The sequence below is a fragment of the Taeniopygia guttata genome, chromosome 6 (assembly GCF_048771995.1).
Source record: "Taeniopygia guttata chromosome 6, bTaeGut7.mat, whole genome shotgun sequence".
Lineage (NCBI taxonomy): Eukaryota > Metazoa > Chordata > Aves > Passeriformes > Estrildidae > Taeniopygia > Taeniopygia guttata.
In genome coordinates this window covers 3163855-3190791 of record NC_133031.1, presented here as the reverse complement: position 1 = coordinate 3190791, position 26937 = coordinate 3163855, and the positions used below count along the sequence as shown (strand labels likewise).

The 26937-nt window shown below is 53.2% G+C and overlaps 2 protein-coding genes and 2 long non-coding RNA genes across 4 annotated transcripts; 2 read left to right on the top strand and 2 right to left on the bottom strand.

Moving 5' to 3' along the window:
* Positions 1-4775: 4775 nt before the first annotated feature.
* Positions 4776-7364, top strand: LOC121468036 (C-type lectin domain family 2 member B). The gene is made up of 6 exons (XM_072930830.1): positions 4776-4885; positions 5351-5547; positions 5925-6023; positions 6126-6304; positions 6505-6605; positions 6696-7364. Exons 2-6 carry the CDS (start codon positions 5403-5405, stop codon positions 6808-6810), a joined length of 639 nt encoding a protein of 212 aa, XP_072786931.1. The 5' UTR covers positions 4776-4885; positions 5351-5402; the 3' UTR covers positions 6811-7364.
* On the bottom strand, positions 6375-12005 carry LOC140684410 (uncharacterized). Its single transcript, XR_012056642.1, has 2 exons — positions 8884-12005; positions 6375-8504 (listed from the first exon to the last, which is right to left on the bottom strand). It is a non-coding gene; the product is annotated as an uncharacterized lncRNA (long non-coding RNA).
* Positions 12006-15532: 3527 nt separating this feature from the next.
* LOC140684411 (uncharacterized) lies at positions 15533-19620 on the bottom strand. Its single transcript, XR_012056643.1, has 2 exons — positions 18656-19620; positions 15533-16629 (listed from the first exon to the last, which is right to left on the bottom strand). It is a non-coding gene; the product is annotated as an uncharacterized lncRNA (long non-coding RNA).
* A 488-nt stretch (positions 19621-20108) lies between these two features.
* LOC100217745 (C-type lectin domain family 2 member B) lies at positions 20109-22617 on the top strand. The gene is made up of 6 exons (XM_041717116.2): positions 20109-20159; positions 20504-20700; positions 21078-21176; positions 21279-21457; positions 21658-21758; positions 21849-22617. Exons 2-6 carry the CDS (start codon positions 20556-20558, stop codon positions 21961-21963), a joined length of 639 nt encoding a protein of 212 aa, XP_041573050.1. The 5' UTR covers positions 20109-20159; positions 20504-20555; the 3' UTR covers positions 21964-22617.
* Positions 22618-26937: the final 4320 nt, after the last annotated feature.

Genomic DNA, 26937 nt, shown 5'->3' with positions numbered 1-26937 from the left:
TCAGCTCCAAAAGTCCCCCTACCCCCAGCATCTTTTCCTGCCTTGTCACCTCCCTTTTCACCATTGCAGTGGCAGGGAAAGCCCTGACTCTACCAACAAGTTCCATCGATCCTTCCCTCTAAGAGAAAGAGCAAAGGGAAGAGAGCAGCTCCCACGTGATTGTACTGGTGGCACTCAAAAGTTTCCAAAAATCCTGACCAGAGAAATTTCCTGGGGCTGTATGGGTCAAGAGGCCCCAGGTGTGTCCAATGAGCACCTGAGGGCCCTAATGAGCTTTAATGACCCTAATGAGCCTCACCTGTGGTCTCCACTCCCCATGGGCTGGGAGCCAATTTAAGCTCAGCCTTGAGCTTGGATGGGTTTTTTAGGTGATGTTACAGCCTTGGTTTCTGCTCTGTTTCTGCTGGTTCTGGATGGATCCGAGGCTTCTCTGTGCCCTTGCTGCCCTGGAGAGTGTTGATGGAGATTTTTGTGAGTACCCAGCCTCAAATCCTCCTCAAGAGACCGTTCTGGTGAGGGCAGTGCCAGTACTGGGCCATCCCAGCTCACCTGCCTGCACTGTGGATCATCCAAGGAGCTGTTACTGTTCCCAAAACATCTGCCTCTTCCTCCTGCTTCCCCTTGGCACCCAGCTCTGAGGTGGGTGGGATGGGTTCTGTGCCTCTCCACTGTGCAATGGTTTTTGTTGGGAATGTTTTGAGCACTTGAGGCCTGCCCTTAGAACTGATCACATAAATGTTGTGAGACAAGGGGAGCAAGGCTGTGGAAATATCCTGGTTTTCCTACAAGCCAAACACCACAGGAGATGATTTCTATTCCTGCAAAGCAGCCAATCACCTGCCCTATGAGCAAGGGAAGTATATGACTGGTGCTTGTGTTAACTGGCTAAAATCCAGACAGTTCTAAGAAAAAAAGAAGATCAATTCTGCTTCAGTTAATTTTGGGGTTTGAAAAGTGTGGAGCTCTATAAATATATATTTACAGGCCTGGTTTTGGACCAGACATACATATGTGTATGTGTGTGTATACATGTATGCATGTATTTTTTAAGCCAGCTCACCTAAGCTGGGTCTGTAAGGCAGAAATTCCGCCTTTCCCACCTCTATTTTTTTAGGCAGTTGTTTAGCAATTTCCTATGCAAGCACATACCTGTGAATTTCCTGGAGGTAAACAGGCAACACTGGGGAGGAGGAGATGTATAGGAGGAGATGTATAAGAAGAGCTACTCCCCACCAGCCCCATGGAGAGGCTTGTGAGCCCCCCACTTGCAAGGAGCTGTCTGTGTGCTCTGTGTTTTATTGCCTGGAGGTTGCCAGGCTGCACTGTCCAGGACAGCCTCCTTTTTGTCCTCCTTTTTCTTTATTTTTTTCTCCTTCCCTCTGCCTGAAACAAGCTGTGGAGAAGCCCCTGGCCTGGCTGGCTCCCTATGAGCTGTTGGCTACTCAAGAGATTGGGCTGGGGAAAGGGGGAAAGTCTGAGCACAACAAAGTGGTAGGAGCTGGGTTTGCACCTCAATCTGAGGCATCTCAAAGCATGATAAGTGAAAAAAGACTTTTCTGTGTTAAAGCACAACTATATAGTTGAGCATTTTTTGGAAAATAGGGCTGGGATCAACCTGGGGATGTTGTCTGGCCCAATTCCTGGTGCCTGGCTTTGCCATCAGGAGTGGATGCCTGACCTCTTTGCAGAGAGCTGCTGTTGACAGAGATTTCTCAGTTCCTATAGTGAAGTTACCCCAGTAGTTTGCTGCTATAAAGAAGTCACCTCTTTCTACAGTTTCCCTCTATTACCTTTAAACCCAGCCCCAACTGTGTTAGAATTTAATCCCAGACTTTTCTTTCCTCCTCCCTTCTCCTTCCTTCTTTTTTTGAATCCGAAGAGGCCTCAGCTGCCTCCCTTTTTCCTTCTCTCTCACCTTCCCGGTCCTGTTTCCCAGACCTTGTTCTTTCCTTAGAAAACCCTTGATAACCCGTTCCCCACTTAAGGCTTTGCTGTATCCTTGTGTTTCCACCTTCTGGCTGCTGTGGGTGAAGGTCTGCCTTTGAGGAGCACACCCTGCTCCCTCTGCTCCAGAAACCAGCCTTGCAGTTCTCCCAGTCCCCTGCTGCTGAGGGCTTCCTTGGGCTCTTGCTGAAGTGAAAAATATCCAGGAACTTTTCCTTTCTTGAGCTTAGAATAGTTTCTACAAGTCCTTGAGATGTGACCATGATGGTTAAAAACCCACTGTGCAAATGAAGGTTTTCCCATTCTTTCCACTGCTCCATCCTCTCCTTACTTTGTACTCAACAACTGCTAAGGAAACCTTCCTAATCTCATCAATTGGCAATGCAACTGCTCTTTAATTCAGTTTTAAATCAGGTTGTTAACTCAGGCTCTGCCGAGGCTACTGATTTGCATTTTTGATGAAGTTGTTGATGCTTAGCAAGCTCTGTGCTGCTTTAAAGCCTTTCTCCAAGGCTCCAAGAATAACCCTGGCAGCAGGTTGAATTTAGAGATCTGAACAGAAAATCGCACAGATGTGCGTGGGCGTGGCCCTCCTCAGCAGCTTTTCTTAAAGTTAAATGTAAAGCGTGAAGCTGATGCTCGGTACTTTGAGATCTGGCTTGTAACTGCAGAGGGGGTGAACTCCCTTCCAGGAACTCAGGCAATGGAGTGCCACAAGCCTGCAGCCAGATTGCTTCTCCTTCAGCTTAAATTCAATGGACTCTTAGTTTGTTGTTGTTTTTTGGTTTTTTGAGTATTCTTAGAGAAGCTACAAGGGAAAGAAGAGAAGAGAAATAGGCTGCAGCACCACTGGCAGAGTAATTGATATTTTACTCTTCCTCTTTTCCCTTTAAAAGTATATGTAGTTAACATAAACTTTAAAACCCTGTAGTCTGGGAGAAACACTTTTTTCCCTTTCTTTGGAAGAGATATGCAAGTCCCGAGACCCCAATGCTTACTGAATTTCATTTATGTTTTTACAATTAAACAAGGGGCTGATAAGATTGACAAGGAAGATACAACCCAGGAGCTCACCAGGCAGCAGCCTCCAAACTCTTTGGGTGATGCAAAGAGCAGTAGGGTGTGAGGACTGCTTTCCTGTGCAGGATTAATCCATGAAAACATGCTCACTGACATTGAAGTCACTTCTTAGAAGCCCCCTGTTATTTCCCGAAGTGCAGGAGCTGGAGTGTTTGACACAGCCTGGGCAGAATGATGAAGAACATTCCTGTCAGACTTCTCCCTCTCCTCTTGTGCCAGCAAGAGAAACCCATCCTCTTTCAGGGTTGTGTTCCTCTGTGGCAGTGTGTAGTTCAGAGCTAAAGCAGTACCAGGAGCGTTCATGATTTAATCTGCGCTGCCCCCTCAGGCGTGTGAGCTCTCAGTAGTGTGCTGGGAAGTGGGGCCAGTCCAATTTCGGGCAGTCGGACTCGGAGCTGGAACGTTTTGGAGTTAACAGCGGAGACTCGGCTCCCTCTGTGGTCAGACAGGGGAGACACCTTCCTCTCCAGGGAATGCTTTTCCCAGTGGGGATTTCCCTCCCAACAGCTCAAGTCTCGCCTCTTCAGGAGCAGACCACGCAGTGCCCCCAGTGCTTTGCCGCTGGGAGCACTGGAAGAGATCCTGGAACACTGGGAGGGAACCGGGAGCACAGGGAATGCCAGGAGGGAGCTGGGAGGGAGAGTGGCAGCAGCGGCAGTGAACAAGAAGGAGCACTGGGAGGGATTTAGGAGCTCTGGGAAGGAACAGCGCTCCCAGTTCCTGCCCGGTGCTCTCAGCATCCCTCCCGCTGCTTGCCAGGAATGGGACACTGGCAGGGAACTGGGAGGGAACTCCTCAGCACTCTGCAAGGTGCAGCAGCCCCAGGTGTGACCAGGGAGGAGGGGAAGTGCCCCCAGTCCCTCCGAGTGCCCCCAAATAAGTGGGGTTTTGAGGAGAAAAGGGATTTAAATGGAGAGAGAAAAGCTTTTCTGTAGTTGTGCTTGAACTGGAGAGAGCTCCATGCACCTACAATTTGAAGGGTCTCAATTGAAGGAAAACATATATTTTCCATCATTTTGGTTGTCTCACCAGGCAGGCAATCATCGTTTTCCACTATTTTCATGTTTAAATGGACGGAGAAAACCTTTATAGTACTGTTTGAATTGAGGGAAAGAGCTCCACTTTCATCATCTTCAGGTTCCAATTGAGGGCAAACACAGCTGTCCCTGGTCTTAAAGGGTTTCCCTTGAGAGGAAACCTCTTTATGTGCCATTGTAAGAGTTCCATCGAGGGGGACCCTCCATTTGAAGGGACCTTCACAGCCGGAATGATGTCCAAAGGCCCCAGAATGGTCTTTGTTGAGGGAATGTGAAGAGGAAACTGCATTTCCCTGTTTCCCCTCATTTTCAGAGGCTAAACTGAGAGAAAATCCCCCTTGGTTTACTTTTTATTCGGGATTACATTGAGGGGAGACCCTCCTTATGCACCATTTAGGGATCTAAATTGACAGGGAACCTCCGATGCCGCCGGACGCCCGGCAGTGCCTGTGCCGCAGCCCACACAGGAATCCCTGCAGTAATTCACTATTTTGACAGCAAGAAGACATTTCCTCCCACGCGGATGCGCTTTTTATTAGCAAAATTCCATTCCTATTGTGCACGGTCACATGCCAAGTAATAAAAATCAAACGGCGGATCCTTATCTCGCCATTCCACCTCGCCCCAGGCTGCGCTCCCCGCGCTGATTGGTCAAAATGCCAAAGCCCCGCCCACAGCGCTTCGGCTGCAAATGGCGGCGGCGGGGCGCGGAGCTATGCTGTGAGCAGAGCGGTGGAGCGGTCGTGTGACTAAGAGCAGCGGAGCGGCGGCGGCAGCGGAGCCCGGCGAGGCGGCGGCGGAGCTCGGAGGCGGCTCCGGCCCAGGTGGGACCCGCGGTCGCTCGTGCCCCAGCTCGGGGCTCGCTGCGGGCTGGGGCCGCTGCTCGGGCGGGAGGTGTCCGTGCCCGGCTCGGGGCTGCCGCGGGATGAAGCTGAACGTGCCTCAGAGCCCGAAGCGCTGCGGGCGCCGAGCGGGGGCAGAAAGCGCCGCACGCTGCCCGCTCCGGGCCGAGGCTTCTCGGCGCTGCCCTCTGTGCCAGGAGCCGCTTCACGGCCACGGGCAGGGAGCCAGAGCGGCTGTGCCGCCCGGAGCTGGGCTGCAGCGGCTGCAGAGCCACAGGGGCCGGGGCTGCGGGGAGCGCAGAGCTCCCGGAGGCTGCGCTTGTCTCCGCAGCTGCTGCCGCAGCTCTGGGAGCGGGGACAGCGCAGCCAGAGCCGGCACCGCCCTGCTGAGCCTCGGTGTGCCGCGGGGCCGGGACCAGCAGCGACCTCGCATCGTGTCCCTTTCAGGGTGTAAAGCTGTTCCCGAGGCGATCTCCGAAAGGCTTTGTCAGCACTCCTGATGTGTCGGGAGGAAGGTGCTGTTTGTTCCTGGCAGAGAGTTGAGGGGAGTGAATTCTGCTCTGTTCATGAGCTTGAGAAGGCACCAATGGAGAATGGAACAGCAATCGGCAATGTACTGAAAAGGAATCTCAGAACATTCCCTGGTGAGCAAGGCCCCCCACTATTGCCTCTAGGGAGGGGCCAGTGTCACCTCCCAGGGCCAGGGCTGGCAGGTGTGTGGCTGTTTCCCGATGTCTGGAAGAGGCCTCGAGCTCTGCTGGGCCCCAGCAGTGGCTGGAACCAAGAGCCCCAGCTGCCCCCAAGGCTGTGCAGGTCTCCTGCTGCAGCCTGTGCCCACAGCTGTGTCCCTGGCTGTCCCCACAGCTGTGTCCCTGCCTGTGCCCAGCTCTTGGCTCTCTGGCTGCCAGCTGAGTGAGGGGCACAGTGGCTGAGGGGTCCCTCCTGTGCTCCCTGGGCACGGGGTGAGCAGATTGCAGGGCCGGGTCTGGCTCTGGCAGCCAGCAGCTCTTTCCTGCTCCAGGTGAATGGTTCAGCTCCCATCCCGTGCTCACGGCGGTGCTGATTCTGCTGCTCCTGGTGCTGGTGCTGGCTTTGGGGGTGGCCTTGGCTGTGCAGTCAGGTAAGGGAGGGGCAGCAGGCTGGGCCCAGCCTCTCGGGGCAGAGCGGGGTCCCTGCTCCCTGCAGAGGGGAATCCTCAGACCTTCTCCTCTTCCCCCTCCAGCACCACAGGTTCCAGTCACACCTGCGACTGCGCAGTTGGTTCTGGGCTGTCCCCATGGCTGGGTTGGGTACAATGGGGTCTGCTACTACTTGTCAAGGGATTACAGGAGCTGGGAGCAGGCTCAGGAGCGCTGCTCCGAGCTCGGGGCCTCCCTGGCCATTCTCAAGGATGAGGCCATGGTGAGTGAGGGGCTGTGGGTGGTGTGGGGTGGCTGAGGGGAACGTGGGGGTGCTCCTGGGCCGGGCTGGGTGCTCGTAGGGCTGGGGGTGCAGCCCTGTGCCGGGGCCTTGCAGGGAAGGAGCCCCGGCGTGCGGGGGCAGCCCCGGGCCCGTGTCCCCCCGAGGGGCCGGGGCAGCTCCCACTCCTCTCTCCTGGGCAGGATTTGCTCTTCCGCCTCCGCGGGAACGTGGATTACTGGATCGGGCTGCGCAGACGGGGCGAGCGCCTGCACTGGGGGGACGGCAGCAGCTACAGCTCCAGGTGAGTGCCGGGGAGCCGGGCAGGGCCTGGGGGGACAGGGGCACAAGGTGTTCCCCTGGGAACCAGCGCTGTCTCTGCTCCTCCCTGCAGGGTTCCTGTGCTTGGCAATTCCCAGTGTGTGTACCTGGCTGATGATAAATTCAGGAGTGAGATGTGCTCAAATGAGCGGCCGTATGTCTGCAGCAAGGCCCAAGCTGCCCTGTGACAGGGCTGGAGGAAGGACCTTGTCCACGCTGGGCAGTGCCAGCTCCAGCTGTGAGCCCAGCACAGCGCTGTCCTTCCTCAGCTGCACCCTGTGCCTTGCACTGACTCTCAGGGTCACCTCAGTGCCTGTTCATCCCCAGTGCCAGCGCTGGGCTGGGTGCTCAGGGGAAAAGTCTCTGCAATATATCCTGCCACTGATGCTGCCTGCAGTGAGTGGATTGCCCTCATTGAAACATGGCTGACTCTTTAAAATTTTTATAGAAGTTTGTTAAGGGATAAATTCCTGTGTTGAGGTGCGTGGCTATTTGCATATGGTTTACTTAAACTATGTTCTTATTGTACTGTTATGTTACAGGCCTATATGCATATTCAGGTGTTTGTACATACTCAAACATTGTTTGAGTTTAGATGTTCTTTTGCTTGGTTTTAACCTTTGACTTGTCTTCACGCTTTCTTGTATATTAAACTAATACAATTTTTTCTTGTGATTCTATCTTGTTGTATTTTCACTCTCTGATAACAAGGATCAATAAATTCTTTTTTTGGATGCCCTGATTTCTGTTTCCATTTTCTTGTCTTTCAGATAAGATAGTCCCTGAATGTGGGAAATCAATGATTTTACACCATTTTCTGAGTTAGTTACATGATAAAATAATTTCAACACTTCACAGTCTCTATTATGCTATGGTCTAAAATTATATTACAATGCTATTTATTAATAAGATATATGGTGCATATATTATACTATATCAAAAGTAGTAATTACAAATTGTACTATATCAGCATTTTTTGTGATCAGTAATAGCTTGCGAGACAAAAGTTAATAGATAAATGCGAAAGCCAATAACTGCATTTGTTATTTATAACATTACACAACAAGCTCAACTGGGAAATCCAAATCGCCCTGGGCTCTTGGAAATCATCACAAACTGGCCCGCAGGTGAGACTTTTGCACTGTCCTTTGAAGATGTGAGAAATGACCCTCAATTTCAAAATTTTACAGGTTTGTTAAATATTGGATGCTCCAGTATAGAGAACAGGACTTGCCCTGGCTTGTCTGGCCCCTGCTGCTGCATCAATGGTGGCAGCTGTGGTGTTTCACCCCAGAGACACTTTTGGCTAGCTGGATGTCACAGCTGGGCACATGGAGACACGTCCAGGCAAGCTGGAGCTCAGGTGGCAGCGGGATGGAGCTTCCCTCGCAGAGGGTCGCTCCTCAGGTTTCCCTCCGCTGGAGAAGCTTTAAGGCTATGGTGAAGGAAAGGAGTTGGTTGTGATGGAGAGTTTAATCCAGAGTTTTCATTCTGGCCCGCAGGCCTCTGAATGCAGCAGCAGCTCCAAACAGAACTCCGAATGCAGTCACTGCTCCATCAGAACTTTTTGGACCATGTGGCTGCTCGCCTTTTTCCTCGAGGAGGGGAGGAGGGAAGGGATAGTGAGGCACCAACCAGCTATGGGAGAGGAGGTCTCAGGGGACAAAGGACACCTGGATGCCCAATGCCCCCCGGGGGTGGCAGGCATCTTCTGAACCTGCCCAATCCCTGACACACTTCTGGAATGGCAGGAGTGACAGACACTGCTGGCAGGAGTCAGGGTGGGGAAAGGAGGAGTGACTGACACACCTGGGGGGACACCTTCAGGGGAGGAACCAGGGGTCCTGGGGTAATCCATGAAATCACACCGCAACAGTTAAACCTTAACAAAAAAATACAACAATGGACTGAATAAGGGAAAATTACAGCACTGGGGTCTCTGGGACTATCAGCCATGTGCCCATTCACAAAATGGGTGCTCTGCCTTTTATACCCTCAGCCCCTCCCAAAGCTGTGTCAGTGAACCCTTCTCTGCCGTGCACTGGTGCAGATCACTTCCTTACATCTCGACTGGAGCTCAGGTGCTGTCCTGTCGCCCCTCCTGGTTATAACCCAGCCCTCCCCAAATGCCCTGGCAGTTTGTCATGCCATGGTCCCTGGTCCCTGACCGGGAATGTAAGTGCTGGGATGAAGATCTCACCTCTTGGGCATCCAGACCCCGTCGAGTCCCTGCAGCTAAACCAGCCCAAAGCCTCTCTTACCTTCTGCTGCTCTCAGGAGGGAAAAGCAAAGCAGACAAAAGCATCCCCAGACCGCCTGCGGATCCATGGTGGGCTCCGGGAGGCAGGGCAGGGAGGGGGTGGGAGAGAGGCAAGATCAGCAGTGTCCGGGGATGGGGCCCGGGCAAAGGCAAATAATTAAACCTCTGTGCCAACCCCCAGCAGCCGCGGGGCCTTTGGAAATCAGCTGAGGTTTGCCAAAGACCGGCGGCAGGGGAGAGAAGCTGGAAGAAAAAAAAAAGAGCTGCCAGAAGCATTGAGGGGTGGAGGAGCTGCCCCTTTGTCCTGACACGGGAGGGGGATGCTCAGAAAGCTGCTCTGTCTTTTGGTGATCGCTCTCTTCCCATCACGGGAGAAAAGGCAGTTCCTTTCAAAAGAAAAGACCCAGAAGGGGGAAGGGGGGAAGCAGCTTTTCCATCCTTTTAGCTGCAGACTGGGATTTGCAGCCTGAAGCCTCAAGTTACTTAAAGGGCCAGGCTGGAGGGGACGGGGAGCACTGCTACCCCAGGAAGAAACGGGAAAGGGCTTAGGAAATCCATCTCTAAATGCTTTGGCCCACTAACCATACAGTATTTTTTAAATACATGAGCTTCCTGATTGCTGAGTTTAATTGTTTTCTAAAGACACCAAAGTAAGGGGTGGTGATGCAGCTCAGGGTCCTGGGAAAGCTTTTGCTAAAAAGAATGGGGGGGTGGAAAAGGGAGGCACTTCATGTGTCCTTCTGGAAGTGATCTGCATATTGCAGTGGGATCAAAACCCCAGGACTTTGGTGGTTTGGCATTTTCAAGGGCACATCTCCCAGCTCTGCATCACCACTGGGCTTTGGGGCCAGTACTGGAATCAGAATATCAGGGCAGATCCAGCTGAGAGAAACCTGGGGAAACTCCAGTTATAGGTTTCCCATATGTGGAGTCTTCACTTGATCTTCCAGTGGTCCTTATGGACAAATGCCCCATACTGAGCTTGAAAAAATATCCTTCTCTTTAATACTTTCATGTAGCTTTTATAGAATCATAGAATGGTTTGAGGTGGAAGGGACCTTAGAGACCATTCTCTCTCAATCCCCTGTCACAGGCAGAGAAGCCCATGGCCCAGAGAAGCTGTGGCTGTCCCTGGATCCCTGAAGTGTCCAAGGCCAGGCTGAGTGGGGCTTGGAGCACCCTGGGATAGTGGGAAGTGTCCCTGCCCATGGCAGGGGGCTGGAACTCGATGATCTTTAAGGTTCCTTCCAACACACACCATGCATGGCTCTGGGGGATTTGTGCTCTGCAGTGCCATCTGAGAGCAAAGCACACTTTTCAAAGGATAAAAGTCCTGCTGAACACAGGAAGTTTCAGTTCTTTACCCAGTGTGGGGGAAAAGGAATTGTTTCAGAGTGAGGTGGTTGTGGAGGGTCTAAGCCCTGAAGGTAAGGTCTCAGAATGTTTGCTGCCTGCAGCTCAATACAGTACCTGGAGAGGCAAGGCAAACAGAGATAGCCTGTGAAAAAAACCTGCTGATAAGGAGGCCTGAACTTTGGCAGGGTGGTTATTTAGGTCTGGCTGCCAAGACGTTTCAAGATTAGGATGTGGGAAACTGAGAGAAAACCTGATTCTTCTTTCTCCAAACCTGCTTCTTCCTTCTGTTACTGAGAGAATCTGTGAAAAAGAATAAAGCAGAAAAACCAGAGAGAGTTCTAAAACTTTGTGAAGCATTCTTCTCAAATCCATCTGGGGTTGGCATGCTCTTGGAAAGGTGCCTTATGGAACTTTGGACACCGATAGACAGATGGTCCTAAAATCAGTGCTGCTGGAATCCTGGGTGCTCCTCCAGCCCCTCGTGTATCACCCAAGGGAAATGTGATCTCCCACTTCTGTCCAGGGACGGGACCTGGCTGCTGGATCACCATGGGGGATCCTGGCTGCAGAACCTGCTGTGGCAGCTCTGAAACCCACGGGCAGAGCAGGGGCACTCAGTGTGACCAGGTCACCGTGCCCAGGCCAGAGAGGCACGCAGGGACCTTGCCACCAGGCTGTGACATCAGGGTGGACTTTGGCAAAGGGTGGCCAGGCTGCACTCGCCTGGGGCTGCTGCATCAAAGTCTGCAAACCTTCTCTTCCAAATGGCCTTCAGCTCCAAAAGTCCCCCTACCCCCAGCATCTTTTCCTGCCTTGTCACCTCCCTTTTTGCCATTGCAGTGGCAGGGAAAGCCCTGACTCTACCAACAAGTTCCATCGATCCTTCCGTCTAAGAGAAAGAGCAAAGGGAAGAGAGCAGCTCCCACGTGATTGTACTGGTGGCACTCAAAAGTTTCCAAAAATCCTGACCAGAGAAATTTCCTGGGGCTGTGTGGGTCAAGAGGCCCCAGGTGTGTCCAATGAGCACCTGAGGGCCCTAATGAGCTTTAATGACCCTAATGAGCCTCACCTGTGGTCTCCACTCCCCATGGGCTGGGAGCCAATTTAAGCTCAGCCTTGAGCTTGGATGGGTTTTTTAGGTGATGTTACAGCCTTGGTTTCTGCTCTGTTTCTGCTGGTTCTGGACGGACCCAAGGCTTCTCTGTGCCCTTGCTGCCCTGGAGAGTGTTGATGGAGATTTTTGTGAGTACCCAGCCTCAAATCCTCCTCAAGAGACCGTTCTGGTGAGGGCAGTGCCAGTACTGGGCCATCCCAGCTCACCTGCCTGCACTGTGGATCATCCAAGGAGCTGTTACTGTTCCCAAAACATCTGCCTCTTCCTCCTGCTTCCCCTTGGCACCCAGCTCTGAGGTGGGTGGGATGGGTTCTGTGACTCTCCACTGTGCAATGGTTTTTGTTGGGAATGTTTTGAGCACTTGAGGCCTGCCCTTAGAACTGATCACATAAATGTTGTGAGACAAGGGGAGCAAGGCTGTGGAAATATCCTGGTTTTCCTACAAGCCAAACACCACAGGAGATGATTTCTATTCCTGCAAAGCAGCCAATCACCTGCCCTATGAGCAAGGGAAGTATATGACTGGTGCTTGTGTTAACTGGCTAAAATCCAGACAATTCTAAGAAAAAAGAAGATCAATTCTGCTTCAGTTAATTTTGGGGTTTGAAAAGTGTGGAGCTCTATAAATATATATTTACAGGCCTGGTTTTGGACCAGACATACATATGTGTATGTGTGTGTATACATGTATGCATGTATTTTTTTAAGCCAGCTCACCTAAGCTGGGTCTGTAAGGCAGAAATCCCGCCTTTCCCACCTCTATTTTTTTGGGCAGTTGTTTAGCAATTTCCTATGCAAGCACATAACTGTGGATTTCCTGGAGGAAAACAGGCAACACTGGGGAGGAGGAGATGTATAGGAGGAGATGTATAAGAAGAGCTACTCCCCACCAGCCCCATGGAGAGGCTTGTGAGCCCCCCACTTGCAAGGAGCTGTCTGTGTGCTCTGTGTTTTAGTGCCTGGAGGTTGCCAGGCTGCACTGTCCAGGACAGCCTCCTTTTTGTCCTCCTTTTTCTTTATTTTTTTCTCCTTCCCTCTGCCTGAAACAAGCTGTGGAGAAGCTCCTGGCCTGGCTGGTCAAGAGATTGGGCTGGGGAAAGGGGGAGAGTCTGAGCACAACAAAGTGGTAGGAGCTGGGTTCACACCTCAATCTGAGGCATCTCAAAGCCTGATAAGTGAAAAAATACTTTTCTGTGTTAAAGCACAATTATATCTTTAAGCATTTTTTGGATAATAGGGCTGGGATCAACCTGGGGATGTTGTCTGGCCCAATTCCTGGTGCCTGGCTTTGCCATCAGGAGTGGATACCTGACCTCTTTGCTGAGAGCTGCTGTTGACAGAGATTTCTCAGTTCCTATAGTGAAGTTATCCCAGTAGTTTGCTGCTATAAAGAAGTCTCCTCTTTCTACAGTTTCCCTCTATTACCTTTAAACCCAGCCCCAGCTGTGTTAGAATTTAGTCCCAGACTTTTATTTCCTCCTCCCTTCTCCTCCTTTCTTTTTTCAAATTTGAAGAGGCCTCAGCTGCCTCCCTTTTTCCTTCTCTCTCACCTTCCAGGTTCCTGTTTCCCAGACCTTGTTCTTTCCTTAGAAAACCCTTGATAACCCATTCCCCACTTAAGGCTTTGCTGTATCCTTGTGTTTCCACCTTCTGGCTGCTGTGGGTGAAGGTCTGCCTTTGAGGAGCACACCCTGCTCCCCCTGCTCCAGAAACCAGCCCTGCAGTTCTCCCAATCCCCTGCTGCTGAGGGCTTCCTTGGGCTCTTGCTGAAGTGGAAAATATCCAGGAAGCTTTTCCTTCCTGGAGATTAGAACGTTTTCTACAAGTCCTTGAGATGGTTAAAAGCCACTGTACAAAGGAAGGTTTTCCCCTTCTTGCCACTGCTCCATCCTCTCCTTACTTTGTCATTTCAACAACTGCTAAGGAAACCTTCCTAATCTTGTCAATTGGCAATGACACTGCTCTTTACTTTGGTTTTAAATCAGGTCTTAAAGTCAGGCTCCGCCCAGGTTATTGATTTGCACATTTGATGTAGTTTGTTAAACAAGCTCTGTGCTGCTTTAAAGCCCTTCTCCAAGGCTCCAAGAATAACCCTGGCAGGGAGGGAAGGAGCCTTGTGCACTCCTTGTTCAGAAATGGAAAGCATTAAACCAGGTTCCTTTAAAAGCCATCTTGAGGAAGTGAAATTGAGGCACTGGAATTACTTTGGGAAATGGTCCATTTAGGATAGCCCCACACTGCCAGCAGCAGTTTGTCTGATGGTCAGTGCATGCTCTGATCAGTGCCCCTCAAGAAATGCACGAGCCAAACCCAGCAAGGGGAGGAAAAGACACGAGTTGAGTTGAGAGAGCTCAGCAGAGACATCCCACAGATGTGCTTGAGCATGGACCTCCCCAGAAGTTTTCTTACAGTTAAATGTTAAAAAAAGCTAAAAGCTGATGCTCGGTACATTGAGATGTGGCTTGTAACTGCAGAGGGGGTGAACTCCCTTCCAGGAACTCAGGCAGTGGAGTGCCACAAGCCTGCAGCCAGATTACTTCTCCTTCAGCTTAAATTCAATGGACCTTTTACTTGTTTTTCTTTCTTTCTAAATTTTTAAAAAATATTTTAGAGGTCTTACAATTGAAAGAAGAGAATAGAAAAAGGCTGGAGCACCACTGGCACAGTAATGGATATTTTACTCTTCCTCTTTTCCTTTTAAAAGTAAATGTAGATAACATGAACTTTTCAACTCTATGGTTTGGGACAAACACCCTTTTTTCCCTTTCTTTGGAAGAGATATGCAAGTCCCGAGACCCCAATGCTTACTGAATTTCATTTATGTTTTTACAATTAAACAAGGGGCTGATAAGATTGACAAGGAAGATACAACCCAGGAGCTCACCAGGCAGCAGCCTCCAAACTCTTTGGGTGATGCAAAGAGCAGTAGGGTGTGAGGACTGCTTTCCTGTGCAGGATTAATCCATGAAAACATGCTCACTGACATTGAAGTCACTTCTTAGAAGCCCCCTGTTATTTCCCAAAGTGCAGGAGCTGCAGTGTTTGACACAGCCTGGGCAGAATGATGAAGAACATTCCTGTCAGACTTCTCCTTCTCCTCTTGTGCCAGCAAGAGAAACCCATCCTCTTTCAGGGTTGTGTTCCTCTGTGGCAGTGTGTAGTTCAGAGCTAAAGCAGTACCAGGAGCGTTCATGATTTAATCTGCGCTGCCCCCTCAGCCGTGTGAGCTCTCAGTAGTGTGCTGGGAAGTGGGGCCAGTCCAATTTCGGGCAGTCGGACTCGGAGCTGGAACGTTCTGGAGTTAACAGCGGAGACTCGGCTCCCTCTGTGGTCAGACAGGGGAGACACCTTCCTCTCCAGGGAATGCTTTTCCCAGCGGGGATTTCCCTCCCAACAGCTCAAATCTCGCCTCTTCAGGAGCAGACCACGCAGTGCCCCCAGTGCTTTGCCGCTGGGAGCACTGGAAGAGATCCTGGAACACTGGGAGGGAACCGGGAGCACAGGGAATGCCAGGAGGGAGCTGGGAGGGAGAGTGGCAGCAGCGGCAGTGAACAAGAAGGAGCACTGGGAGGGATTTAGGAGCTCTGGGAAGGAACAGCGCTCCCAGTTCCTGCCCAGTGCTCTCAGCATCCCTCCCGCTGCTTGCCAGGAATGGGACACGGGCAGGGAACTGGGAGGGAACTCCTCAGCACTCTGCAAGGTGCAGCAGCCCCAGGTGTGATCAGGGAGGAGGGGAAGTGCCCCCAGTCCCTCCGAGTGCCCCCAAATAAGTGGGGTTTTGAGGAGAAAAGGGATTTAAATGGAGAGGGGAAAGCTTTTCTGTAGTTGTGCTTGAACTGGAGAGAGCTCCATGCACCTACAATTTGAAGGGTCTCAATTGAAGGAAAACATATATTTTCCATCATTTTGGTTGTCTCACCAGGCAGGCAATCATCGTTTTTCACTATTTTCATGTTTAAATGGACGGAGAAAACCTTTATAGTACTGTTTGAATTGAGGGAAAGATCTCCACTTTCATCAGCTTCAGGTTCCAATTGAGGGCAAACACAGCTGTCCCTGGTCTTAAAGGGTTTCCCCTGAGAGGAAACCTCTTTATGTGCCATTGTAAGAGTTCCATCGAGGGGGACCCTCCATTTGAAGGGACCTTCACAGCCGGAATGATGTCCTGTAACGACGTGTATTTGTATTCCACGGACAGATTCAGGCGAGATCTCTGTGGTTGCTCTTGGGGGAAGAGGTTTATTCAGGATACATTTGTGACCCTGCCTCGAGCTGCCAGACACAGCACGTGGCTGGGCCTCGGGTGATGGGGGAGGGGAGAGACAGAGAGGAGAGCAGGGACTCCCGGAGGACTCTCCAGGAGGGGAAGGGAAGATCCAAGAGGGCGTCCAGCCCCCTGGAGACCCCTTATCAAGGGGGGCTCCAGGGTGGGCTGGAACAGGACCTGGGCCAATGGGGTCACAGGCACCTGATGGTTCAGGGGAGGGTTACAGATGTGGGGTGAACCATACATTCTGGGGGGTGACATGGGAGAATCCATTCGGCTTTTGGACCCCGTTGTAGGTGAGGGTAATTGTCCAGCCAGTAGGGGGCGTTATATTCGTCCTGGCTGTACCATTGTGGTTCTTAATCATATTTATCTACCCTCCCCAACATCTCCCCCTTTTTCACTGAACCATTTGAAATATTAGATATTGATTTAACAACTATTTTCTGCACACTTGGAGGTGTACAGGGTATTGTTACTAGAACTATACTTATTGCTACTGAAACAGTCAAGCTTATTTTACAGAGTTCCTTTAGCCAAGGTGCAAGTCTCGAACCATTAAGTCAACTGTGTAGCTGAGATGGCTTTATTGTTATTAAATCACTGATTATAGTAGGGGAGGCATTGTCAGAATTTTTTTGGAAAAGGTCTTATAATTAAACGGGTTGAAAAAGGTTTGTTAGGGTTTGTGTTAGATATATAGGTGGTCTTAGAGCTTGCAGGCTTGGCTAAAGCTACTCGGCATTTGTCCTTGGTTGAATTATAAGTAAAACTTCAATATAAAAACTGAAACAGGAGAACAAAAACAACATGCACGCATTAAACGATAGAAAGTCCATTATTCTCTCGATGACGCAGCGTGGTTCAGGTCTGGGTGCTGGCTTCTTGGCTTGTGCTTGTAGAGGAACTGTCTGGTGTGGGGGTGTCAGCAGATTTTGGTGCGTGGTAAGGCTTTACATTCTTTCTTGGGACCAACTTGAGTCGTCCACCTGTGGAAACACAAGAAAAACCTTTCCCCCACGTTAGACTGTGTGGACTTTGTATATGTCCTGAATCTAAGATTTTGAGTAAAGCTGGGGGGTGCCCTTTTATTTTTACTTTTTTGGTGTTCAGGAAATGTCTATAAATTTGGAGGCGAGGCTCTCCTGCAGAGCTACTTAGAAAATTGTGAGCATATAGAGCCTTATTCAACCTCTTTTGAGGTGTAGCCTGATCTACTCCCCCTTTCTTTAGATTTGAGATGTGTTTTAGGGCTTGGCATGTTTTTTCTATGGTACCTTTTAACAGTGGTGTAAAATAGGAAAAGGAGATACCACTGTCCTTGAGTACTGGTAGGACTTCTTTCACCTCCTGAGAGGGGACAGCTGTTCGCTGGCTGAATATCACTTGCAAGGCTTGAGGATGCAGACTGTTGTCTTTGCAGCTATTATATTTGATTTCAGGGCAGTTTTTCAGTTGAAGATTGCTGGCACTTTGTTGAGAATTTGGTGAGAGTGGGATAGAAAGGTTAGAGTTTGCAGGGGTAACATAGTTCTCTGTCTGTCCTTTGTTTGTAGAAGCTGCAGTTACATTGTTGCGTTCACGTTGCTGAGGCATAGTGTCTTCGTTAGGGTGTGGTGAAAAGCTGCTACTGAGGGAGGCAGGGGCTGCTGCCAGCTGAGGCAGAGGAGCAGGGGGGGTGGAGGTTGTGGGCAGCAGCACCTGTGGGGAACTGGGATTTGTGGAAGGATATGCTGTTGCTATGGCATTGGGTGCTGCGGCAGTTTGTAGATACGGCGAAGGGAGGGGTGCGGAGGGATATGGTGATGGGTTTGGAAAACCCGGAAGTGGTGCCGGCGTTGGGGGGTTCCGGGGTTCTGTAGCCAGAGGCAGGGGCTGCGGCGCCGCGGGGGGATGGGGGGGTGGGGGCGCCGGGTTTGCGTCTGCCGGGGGGTCCGGCCGCGAGTGCAGGAGGCGGGCGGGCAGCGGGGGTGCTGCGCCGGGAGCCGGGGCGTCCCTGGGTAGGACGGGCGGTGCCGCGGCTGCAGGGGCGGGGTCCGGGGCGCTCGAGGGAGAAGAGGTGGAAACAGGGGCGGGGTCATGGCCGCGCGAGAGGGGGGCGGCGGCCGCGGCCCCGGGGGCGGGGTCCGGACTGCGGGGGAGGGGGCCGGCGGCCGCGGGGGCGGGGGCGGGGTCTGGACCGCGGGGGAGGGGGGCGGCGGCCGCGGGGGCGGGGTCAGGGCTGCGCGGGAGGGAGGCGGCGGCCCCGGGAGTGGGAGCCGCCCAGCCCAGGGCCGGCGCGTGGCCGGCGTGTTCGCCGGACCAGGGGACTTCCGGGTGGGTCGGGAGGGCGGCCGCGGAGGCGAGCGTATGCAGCTTTTGCAAAATCGCAGCTGACGCTTGAAATTGTGTTTGTAAAATAGCCATTGACTGGGTTTGTGCTTGTAAAATGGCTGTTGTTTGATTTTGTAAAAGTTCGGCTATAGTAGCCATCATAGCCGGGACAGGCAATGCTGGGGGGCCGGGCGGGGGGGAGGCGGGGCCCGCAGAGTGGTTTGGGGGGGAGGAGGTGGCCGCAAGGGCGGGTTCTGGGTTGCGGGGGATGGGGGGGGCGGCCGCGGCGGGGAGCGCCGGTCGCTCAGAAACCGGCGAGTCGCCAGCTGCCTCGGCGGCATTCTCGCCGCAGCGCGGGGTGGGGGGGCAGTCCGGCGGGGATAGTTGAGCCACGGCAGGGAGCGATTTGGCTGCTATCTGCGGCTTTTGAGAAGCGCAGAGTTCTGCTAACACTTTATAAGCGGGAAATAAGTCGCAAGCATAGGGGTCCCGCAGTGAAATGTCGTTAAATAGTGTATGTCCCACGGACTCCCAAAAGTCTCCACAAAACACAGCAGAGCGCTCGGCATATGGGAACTTAAGTAAGATCCATTCTAGGAGTTTTCGTAGCTCTTTTTTAGGCAAATTACTATTATGGCTACGTAATAAGTGGTTAAGTTGCTTATAGAGATCTCTATCAGCTGCAGAGTGGGACTGTCCCATTTTTAAACCAGTGTGGCTCACCTCGGTGTCGCAGGAGCGGGATCCTCTGTCAGGTTCCGACGTTTACTGCAGTCGGTGCTGAGGTCACCGCGGGGTTTTTCCAGAGCTTCAGCGCGGGCAGTGCTAAGCAGTGCTCGCCTGTGCTTTGTGTACGTGGCCACGTGGCGCGGCAAGTCTCGTCACAAAGCCTTGGGTCGCCGCGGAATCGCGGCGATCTCTTGTGCTCGGAGAATAATGGCCAGAAGTCGTATAAGGGCTCTAATAGCTCGCTACTATGTAACGAGTCGCTGAGCTGTACGACGGCTTCGGGACTTTTTAAAGAGCTCCGGTTCGTTACTGCCTAGCAGCAGAATGCCGTGCTCGCGATCACGATGGCGAGGAAATACCTGGTTATTTAGTTAGTGTCCATGGAAAGGTGTCCTACAGGTAGAAAAGCTGGAAAGCATCCAGACGGGTGCAGTTGCAGGTCACCGTGGGTTCGTATTCGACGATGGGCGCCAGTCTGTAACGACGTGTATTTGTATCCCACGGACAGATTCAAGCGAGATCTCTTTGGTTGCTCTTGGGGGAAGAGGTTTATTCAGGATACATTTGTGACCCTGCCTCGAGCTGCCAGACACAGCACGTGGCTGGGCCTCGGGTGATGGGGGAGGGGAGAGACAGAGAGGAGAGCAGGGACTCCCGGAGGACTCTCCAGGAGGGGAAGGGAAGATCCAAGAGGGCGTCCAGCCCCCTGGAGACCCCTTATCAAGGGGGGCTCCAGGGTGGGCTGGAACAGGACCTGGGCCAATGGGGTCACAGGCACCTGATGGTTCAGGGGAGGGTTACAGATGTGGGGTGAACCATACATTCTGGGGGGTGACATGGGAGAATCCATTCGGCTTTTGGACCCCGCTGTAGGTGAGGGTAATTGTCCAGCCAGTAGGGGGCGTTATATTCGTCCTGGCTGTACCATTGTGGTTCTTAATCATATTTATCTACCCTCCCCAACAATGTCCAAAGGCCCCAGAATGGTCTTTGTTGAGGGAATGTGAAGAGGAAACTGCATTTCCCTGTTTCCCCTCATTTTCAGAGGCTAAACTGAGAGAAAATCCCCCTTGGTTCACTTTTTATTCGGGATTACATTGAGGGGAGACCCTCCTTATGCATCATTTAGGGATCCAAATTGACAGGGAACCTCCGATGCCGCAGCCCAGCCCAGGAATCCCTGCAGTAATTCACCGTTTTGAGAGCCAGAAGAAACTTCTTCCCACGCGGCTGCGCTTCTTATTAGAACAAGTATAATTGCAACATCCACAGCTGTGTGAAAAGTGACGTAACCAACACTGCGTGACGCGACCGCTCCGCGCGGCCCCGCCCCAGGCTGCGTTCCCCACTCTGATTGGTCAAAATGCCCAAAGCCCCGCCCACAGCGCTTCGGCTACAAATGGCGGTGGCGGAGGTGGACGACGGGCGGACGGTGGCGAACCAGGAAGCGAACCAGGAAGCGAAGCAGCTGCGGAACTCGGAGGCGGCTCCGGCCCAGGTGGGACCCGCGGTCGGTCGTGCCCCAGCTCGGGGCTCGCTGCGGGCGGAGGGGCCGCGCTGAGGGCCAGGGGGGTTCTGGCGAGTTCCTTGTGCCGGGTTCCGCCGTCCACAGGCAGGGAGGCAGAGCGGCTGTGCCGCCCGGAGCTGGGCTGCAGCGGCTGCAGAGCCACAGGGGCCGGGGCTGCGGGGAGCGCAGAGCTCCCGGAGGCTGCGCTTGTCTCCGCAGCTGCTGCCGCAGCTCTGGGAGCGGGGACAGCGCAGCCAGAGCCGGCACCGCCCTGCTGAGCCTCGGTGTGCCGCGGGGCCGGGACCAGCAGCGACCTCGCATCGTGTCCCTTTCAGGGTGTAAAGCTGTTCCCGAGGCGATCTCCGAGAGGCTTTGTCAGCACTCCTGATGGGTCGGGAGGAAGGTGCTGTTTGTTCCGGGCAGAGAGTTGAGGGGAGTGAATTCTGCTCTGTTCATGAGCTTGAGAAGGCACCAATGGAGAATGGAACAGCAATCGGCAATGTACTGAAAAGGAACCTCAGAACATTCCCTGGTGAGCAAGGCCCCCCACTATTGCCTCTAGGGAGGGGCCAGTGTCACCTCCCAGGGCCAGGGCTGGCAGGTGTGTGGCTGTTTCCCGATGTCTGGAAGAGGCCTCGAGCTCTGCTGGGCCCCAGCAGTGGCTGGAACCAAGAGCCCCAGCTGCCCCCAAGGCTGTGCAGGTCTCCTGCTGCAGCCTGTCCCCACAGCTGTGTCCCTGGCTGTCCCCACAGCTGTGTCCCTGCCTGTGCCCAGCTCTTGGCTCTCTGGCTGCCAGCTGAGTGAGGGGCACAGTGGCTGACGGGTCCCTCCTGTGCTCCCTGGGCACGGGGTGAGCAGATTGCAGGGCCGGGTCTGGCTCTGGCAGCCAGCAGCTCTTTCCTGCTCCAGGTGAATGGTTCAGCTCCCATGCTGTGCTCACGGCGGTGCTGATTCTGCTGCTCCTGGTGCTGGTGCTGGCTTTGGGGGTGGCCTTGGCTGTGCAGTCAGGTAAGGGAGGGGCAGCAGGCTGGGCCCAGCCCCTCGGGGCAGAGCGGGGTCCCTGCTCCCTGCAGAGGGGAATCCTCAGACCTTCTCCTCTTCCCCCTCCAGCACCACAGGTTCCAGTCACACCTGCGACTCCACAGTTGGTTCTGGGCTGTCCCCATGGCTGGGTTGGGTCCAATGGGGTCTGCTACTACTTGTCAAGGGATTACAGGAGCTGGGAGCAGGCTCAGGAGCGCTGCTCCGAGCTCGGGGCCTCCCTGGCCATTCTCAAGGATGAGGCCATGGTGAGTGAGGGGCTGTGGGCGGTGTGGGGTGGCTGAGGGGAGCCTGGGGGTGCTCCTGGGCCGGGCTGGGTGCTCGTAGGGCTGGGGGTGCAGCCCTGTGCCGGGGCCTTGCAGGGAAGGAGCCCCGGCGTGCGGGGGCAGCCCCGGGCCCGTGTCCCCCCGAGGGGCCGGGGCAGCTCCCACTCCTCTCTCCTGGGCAGGATTTGCTCTTCCGCCTCCGCGGGAACGTGGATTACTGGATCGGGCTGCGCAGACGGGGCGAGCGCCTGCACTGGGGGGACGGCAGCAGCTACAGCTCCAGGTGAGTGCCGGGGAGCCGGGCAGGGCCTGGGGGGACAGGGGCACAAGGTGTTCCCCTGGGAACCAGCGCTGTCTCTGCTCCTCCCTGCAGGGTTCCTGTGCTTGGCAATTCCCAGTGTGTGTACCTGGCTGATGATAAATTCAGGAGTGAGATGTGCTCAAATGAGCGGCCGTATGTCTGCAGCAAGGCCCAAGCTGCCCTGTGACAGGGCTGCAGAAAGGACCTTGTCCACTCTGGGCAGTGCCAGCTCCAGCTGTGAGCCCAGCACAGCGCTGTCCTTCCTCAGCTGCACCCTGTGCCTTGCACTGACTCTCAGGGTCACCTCAGTGCCTGTTCATCCCCAGTGCCAGCGCTGGCCTGGGTGTTCAGGGGAAAAGTCTCTGCACTACATCCTGCCACTGATGCTGCCTGCAGTGACTGGATTGTCCTTTTTGAAACATGGCTGAGTATTTAAGATTTTTTTAGAAGTTTGTTAAGGGATAAAATCCTGTGCTGAGGTGCTTGGCTATTTGCATATCGTTTACTTAAACTATGTTCTTATTGTACTGTTATGTTATCGGCCTATATGCATATTCTTGAGTTTGTGCGTACTGAAATATTTGTTTGAGTTTAGAGGTTTTTTTGCTTGCTTTTAACCTTTGGCTTGTCTTCATGCTTCCTAGTAGATTAAGCTAATGTATGTTTTTCTTGTGGTTCTATCTTCTTGTATTTTCACTCTCCGGAACTGCAGCCGTGGGGAAAGTGCCCGCGGCCGAGCGGGGCCGGGCCGGGTTTGTGTCTGCTCGTGGGGCTGGGTCATGCTTGGCTGTGCTGTCTTGTAGTTTCTGACACTAATAAACGATTGTTTCTTATTTTCTCATATCTTTGTCTGAGAACCACTTCATCTCAACATTATACTAATTTGGTGGGAGCCGGGTTACATTTTCCATTGCAAGGGAGGCTCCCCCCTTCCTTAGCAGAACCCTGCCTTTCAAACCAGAACACCCCCATCCCTCTGTGCCACTGTGTGGGGAGGAGGGAGAGAGAGAATTGAGGATAAAGAGAAGCCCAGGAAGGAGAGAACAGTGTGGGGAAGGTGCATTTTGAGGATTTGGCACACTTCTCATTCCCTTGCAGTAATCTGATAATAAATTTAACTAAAATAAATTTCCCTGGTCTGGGTCTGTTATGCCCATGATGGGTGAGAGATCTCTCCCTGCCTTTACTGATCCCCTAGAGCGTTCCCTGCTGTGTTCTGTGCCTTCCCAGGGGCAGAATGAGAGGCACAGAGCGGTTTTGCTGGCCCAGCCCAGCCCCAGAATCCCCGCCAGAATTCCCTGCACCATTTCCCGGCCCCACAGCGGCTCCGGCTCCGCGGGCAGGCGGCTCCAGCAGTTCAGAGGGGGCAAAATGGGACCGAGGGAGAGGAGGCAGCCGGAGCCAGTCGGGGCAATGTCTTTGCTGCGTGCTGGCAGCGAGAGGAAGAGGAGGGAGAAAGTGGTGCAAAGTGTCCTGGTTTAGGGCAATTTTGGGAGAAAAACCTTTAAAGGTGTTTCCTCTAGAAAGCAAATTCAAGCTGCCTTACCTCCAGCGGATTTGGGAAAAAGATTTCCTTGGAGAAAAGTTGAAAGAACTGTTTCTTTAACAAGCATTCACTGTTATGAACAGAAGGGTCTTCCTGGTTCCCAAGGGGACACTGCTGAATTGAGCTAAGTACTGATATTGAAATGTTAATTAGCTAATTGCTCCTGAGAATCACCTACACCCCCACTTACATTCATCAGCACAAAAAATTATCAATATTTAACAATGGAACCTCTCACTGTTGGAAGAGATGACAAACTCAGAAAGTCCCCTCAGCTCAGCTCACTCGTTCCCTTATCAGTCCCTTCTCAGTCCTTTATCAGTCCAAATGCCACAGCCCAGGCCAGCCCGGTGGGCCACAGGTACCAGCACCGCTGCTGTTGCGGGTGTTCAGTGCAGAGCAGGTGTGACCAGGCCCAAAGGACAGAAAAGCTCAGTGCAGGGAAGTTCTCTGCCTCAGCCAGCCCCAAGAACTAAAAGCCAAGGGCAGCTCTGTCCCGCTGTCTGTCCCGCTCACAGCACAGTCCGGAGCCGGGGTGTGCAGGGCTCGCTGCAGTTCCTGAGAACAACCTGGGCGCTTCTCCTCCTCCTGAGCTCTCAGACCCCGCCGTAGAGGTGCAAAACTGTATTAATATTTTATGCAAATGTAGTTTTGTAGCTAAAATGAAGCTTTAATGGTTAAAATATAAACTATGTATGTAGAGGTTTTTTTTTAAAGGAATGAGATACTCGCTTCAAGATAACAGTCGCAGAACACGTAAATCTTCCTAGGAAGCAGAATTTATGGTTTTCTTATCAGAAGAAGCTAATTTCTTCAAGCCTTGCTCAGACTCGAAGACACCGTAGGGATTAAATGAAGCAGTTAACATATAACAGTTTCTTGTTTGAAATGGAGTGTAGGCATAACCATGAAGTGTATATGAATATACAGCAGTGTATTGTTTTAAAAGTTACTCCTTTGTTCACAAGGCGTGCTTGTCAGTGCTTAAGTGCCCGAGAGCATCTGGACCTCCATAATTCGTTATTTTTATTGTCTTGTAATTGTCCTAACTCTACATTTTATTACTCTAATTGTATTACAATTTTTATAACCATTTTATTATTATTAAACGTTTAAAATTATAAAAACCAAGTGATTGGCGTTTTTCACATATACTGTACCGAGGAAATAAGTGAGCTTTTCATAGAATAGCACTGACCTCGCATCTCTTAGCTCTCACTCCTCATCGAGACTGATCACAGCTCAAACCTTTTAGAGCACATCCGCATTGCTGTGTCAGTAGAAGGTGACAGAAGCGCGGCGCAGCCCCGGCCCTCCCTGCCGAGCCCGCTGCCGGGGCCGCTCGCTGCCCCCCGCGCTCGGAGAGCCGCGGGCCGCTCCCGCGGGGCCCGTGAGGCGAGGCGGGGCCTCGGCCGGGCCGCTCCCGCGGGGCCCGTGAGGCGAGGCGAGGCCTCGGCCGGACCGCTCCCGCCGGGCCCGTGAGGCGAGGCGGGGCCTCGGCCGGGCCGCTCCCACGGGGCCCGTGAGGCGAGGCGGGGCCTCGGCCGGGCCGCTCCCGCGGGGCCCGCGAGGCGAGGCGGGGCCTCGGCCGGGCCGCTCCCGCCGGGCCCGTGAGGCGAGGCGAGGCCTCGGCCGGACCGCTCCCGCCGGGCCCGTGAGGCGAGGCGGGGCCTCGGCCGGGCCGCTCCCGCCGGGCCCGCCCTGCACCGGGGGGAGGCACGGCTCCGCCCGCCCGGCGGGACCCGCCAGCGCCCCTGCCGGCCGTGCCCGGAACTCCCCGCGGCCGAGCGGGGCCGGGCCGGGTTTGTGTCTGCTCGGGCCGGGCCGCGCTGCGGCTTCGTGAGCCTGTGCACGCTGGGAAAGGGCTGCGGTTCTGTTCTCAGCGCTCTGCCCGAGACACCCTTCGTTTCACAATTATGCCTTCCTTCCTTCTGCCTTCCTTAGCAGACCCCTGCCTTTCTAACCAAAACACCCCCATCCCTCTGTGCCACCGTGAGGGGAGGACGGAGGGAATCGGGGATAAAGAGAAGCCCAGGAAGGAGAGAACAGTGTGGGGAAGGTGCATTTTTAGGATTTGGCACACTTCTCATTCCCTTGCTCTGATTTGTTTGATAATAAACTAAATTAATTTCCCCAGTCCAGGTCTCATTCCCCAGTTACGCCCATGATGGGTGAGAGATCTCTCGCTGCCTTTACTGAGACCCTCAAAAAATAGCTCTGCCAAGGGACTGTGAGTCAGGCAGGAGCAGGGTAGTGCTTCCTCCATCACTGAGTAGCAGTCTGATTAAAAGACGCCCCAAGGGAGTGCAGCAGACAGGAACAGACTTTGGCCTATTTGGGAGACTTATTCAGGAAACTCCTTGGGAATCAGCCCTTAAAACCAAAGGAGTCCGGGAAAGGTGGCATGCTTCAAACCAGAGATCTTGAGGGCACAGGAACAGCCTGTCCCTGTGTGCCCAAAGATCAGTCAATGAGGCAAACGTGCAGCCTGCATGGGCAACAAGGTTTTGAAGGAACTTAGGAATAAAAGGAGGATGTATCAGCTTTGGAAGGAGGGTCAGGTTTCTCAGGAAGTATTTAACGGGGTTGCTAGGGTAGGTAGGAAAAAAATTAGGGAGACCAAAGCTCAGTTTGAAATTAATTTGGCAACTTTTGTAAAGGATAATAAAGAATGTTTTTACACATGTATTGATGGTAAAAGCAAGGGTAAGACCAGGTCTTGTTCTCTTTTGGATGCAGGAGGAAACTTAGTAACTGCAGGTAAGGAGAAAGCAGTGGTGCTCAATGCATTCTTTGCCTCAGCCTTTAGTGGGAAGAGGGCTTGTCCTCAGCACAAGTGTCCACCTGGGCTGGTAGATGGTGTCAGGGAGCAGAATGGCCCCTATTCTCCAGATGAAGGCAGCCAGAGAACTGCTGAGCTGATGGATGTTCATAAATCCATGGGCCCAGATGGGAACAGAGCTGGCCCAGCACAGAGCCCTGGGGGACACCAGTGGTGCCTGTCCCCAGCTGGGTGCAGCACCGCTCACCAGCACTCTCTGGGCCGGCCATGCAGCCAGTTCTGAGCCCAGCACAGAGCGCTCCTGGCCCAGCCGTGGGCTGCAGCTTTTCCAGGAGTGCTGTGGGAGACAGGGCCAAAGGCATGGCTGGAGCCCAAACAGACACATCCACAGCCTGTCCTGCATCCACCAGGAGGTCACCTGCTGATGGAAGGAGACCAGGTTGGTCCAGTGTAGGGAGCGCTGGTGTCCTGCACGGTCGGGATGGATGGAGACGAGAGATCTCTGATGTCAGGTCTTGGAATATCCGGTTTGTTGCAAAGGGCGTGGGTGTGACGGCCCTGCTTGGAGCTGCCAAATGCAAGTCAGAGCAGGCCCCAAGGAGTGGGGGCAGGGTGAAACAGAAACAGAAACAGAGATAGAGATCGAGAGAGAGAGGAGGGGGGAAGAGAGCAGGGCGTGATTCCAAGTGAGCAGAGAGAAGGGGAGGGAGAGGATTCCAAGAGGGTGTCTGGTCCCCCAGCTACACCTTATCAGGGGGCTTCAGAGTGGGCTGGAATAAGACTTGTGCCAATGGGATTACAGATACCTGATGTTTCAGGGCAGGGTTACTCAT

Excerpts from the sequence above, each read along its gene's own strand:
- LOC121468036 (XM_072930830.1), top strand. The coding sequence starts at position 5,403 with ATGTGTCGGGAGGAAGGTGCTGTTTGTTCCTGGCAGAGAGTTGAGGGG. Across the intron at positions 6,024-6,125 it reads GGCCTTGGCTGTGCAGTCAG|CACCACAGGTTCCAGTCACA; the intron begins GTAAGGGAGGGG and ends TTCCCCCTCCAG. Across the intron at positions 6,305-6,504 it reads TTCTCAAGGATGAGGCCATG|GATTTGCTCTTCCGCCTCCG; the intron begins GTGAGTGAGGGG and ends TCTCCTGGGCAG.
- LOC100217745 (XM_041717116.2), top strand. The coding sequence starts at position 20,556 with ATGGGTCGGGAGGAAGGTGCTGTTTGTTCCGGGCAGAGAGTTGAGGGG. Across the intron at positions 21,177-21,278 it reads GGCCTTGGCTGTGCAGTCAG|CACCACAGGTTCCAGTCACA; the intron begins GTAAGGGAGGGG and ends TTCCCCCTCCAG. Across the intron at positions 21,458-21,657 it reads TTCTCAAGGATGAGGCCATG|GATTTGCTCTTCCGCCTCCG; the intron begins GTGAGTGAGGGG and ends TCTCCTGGGCAG.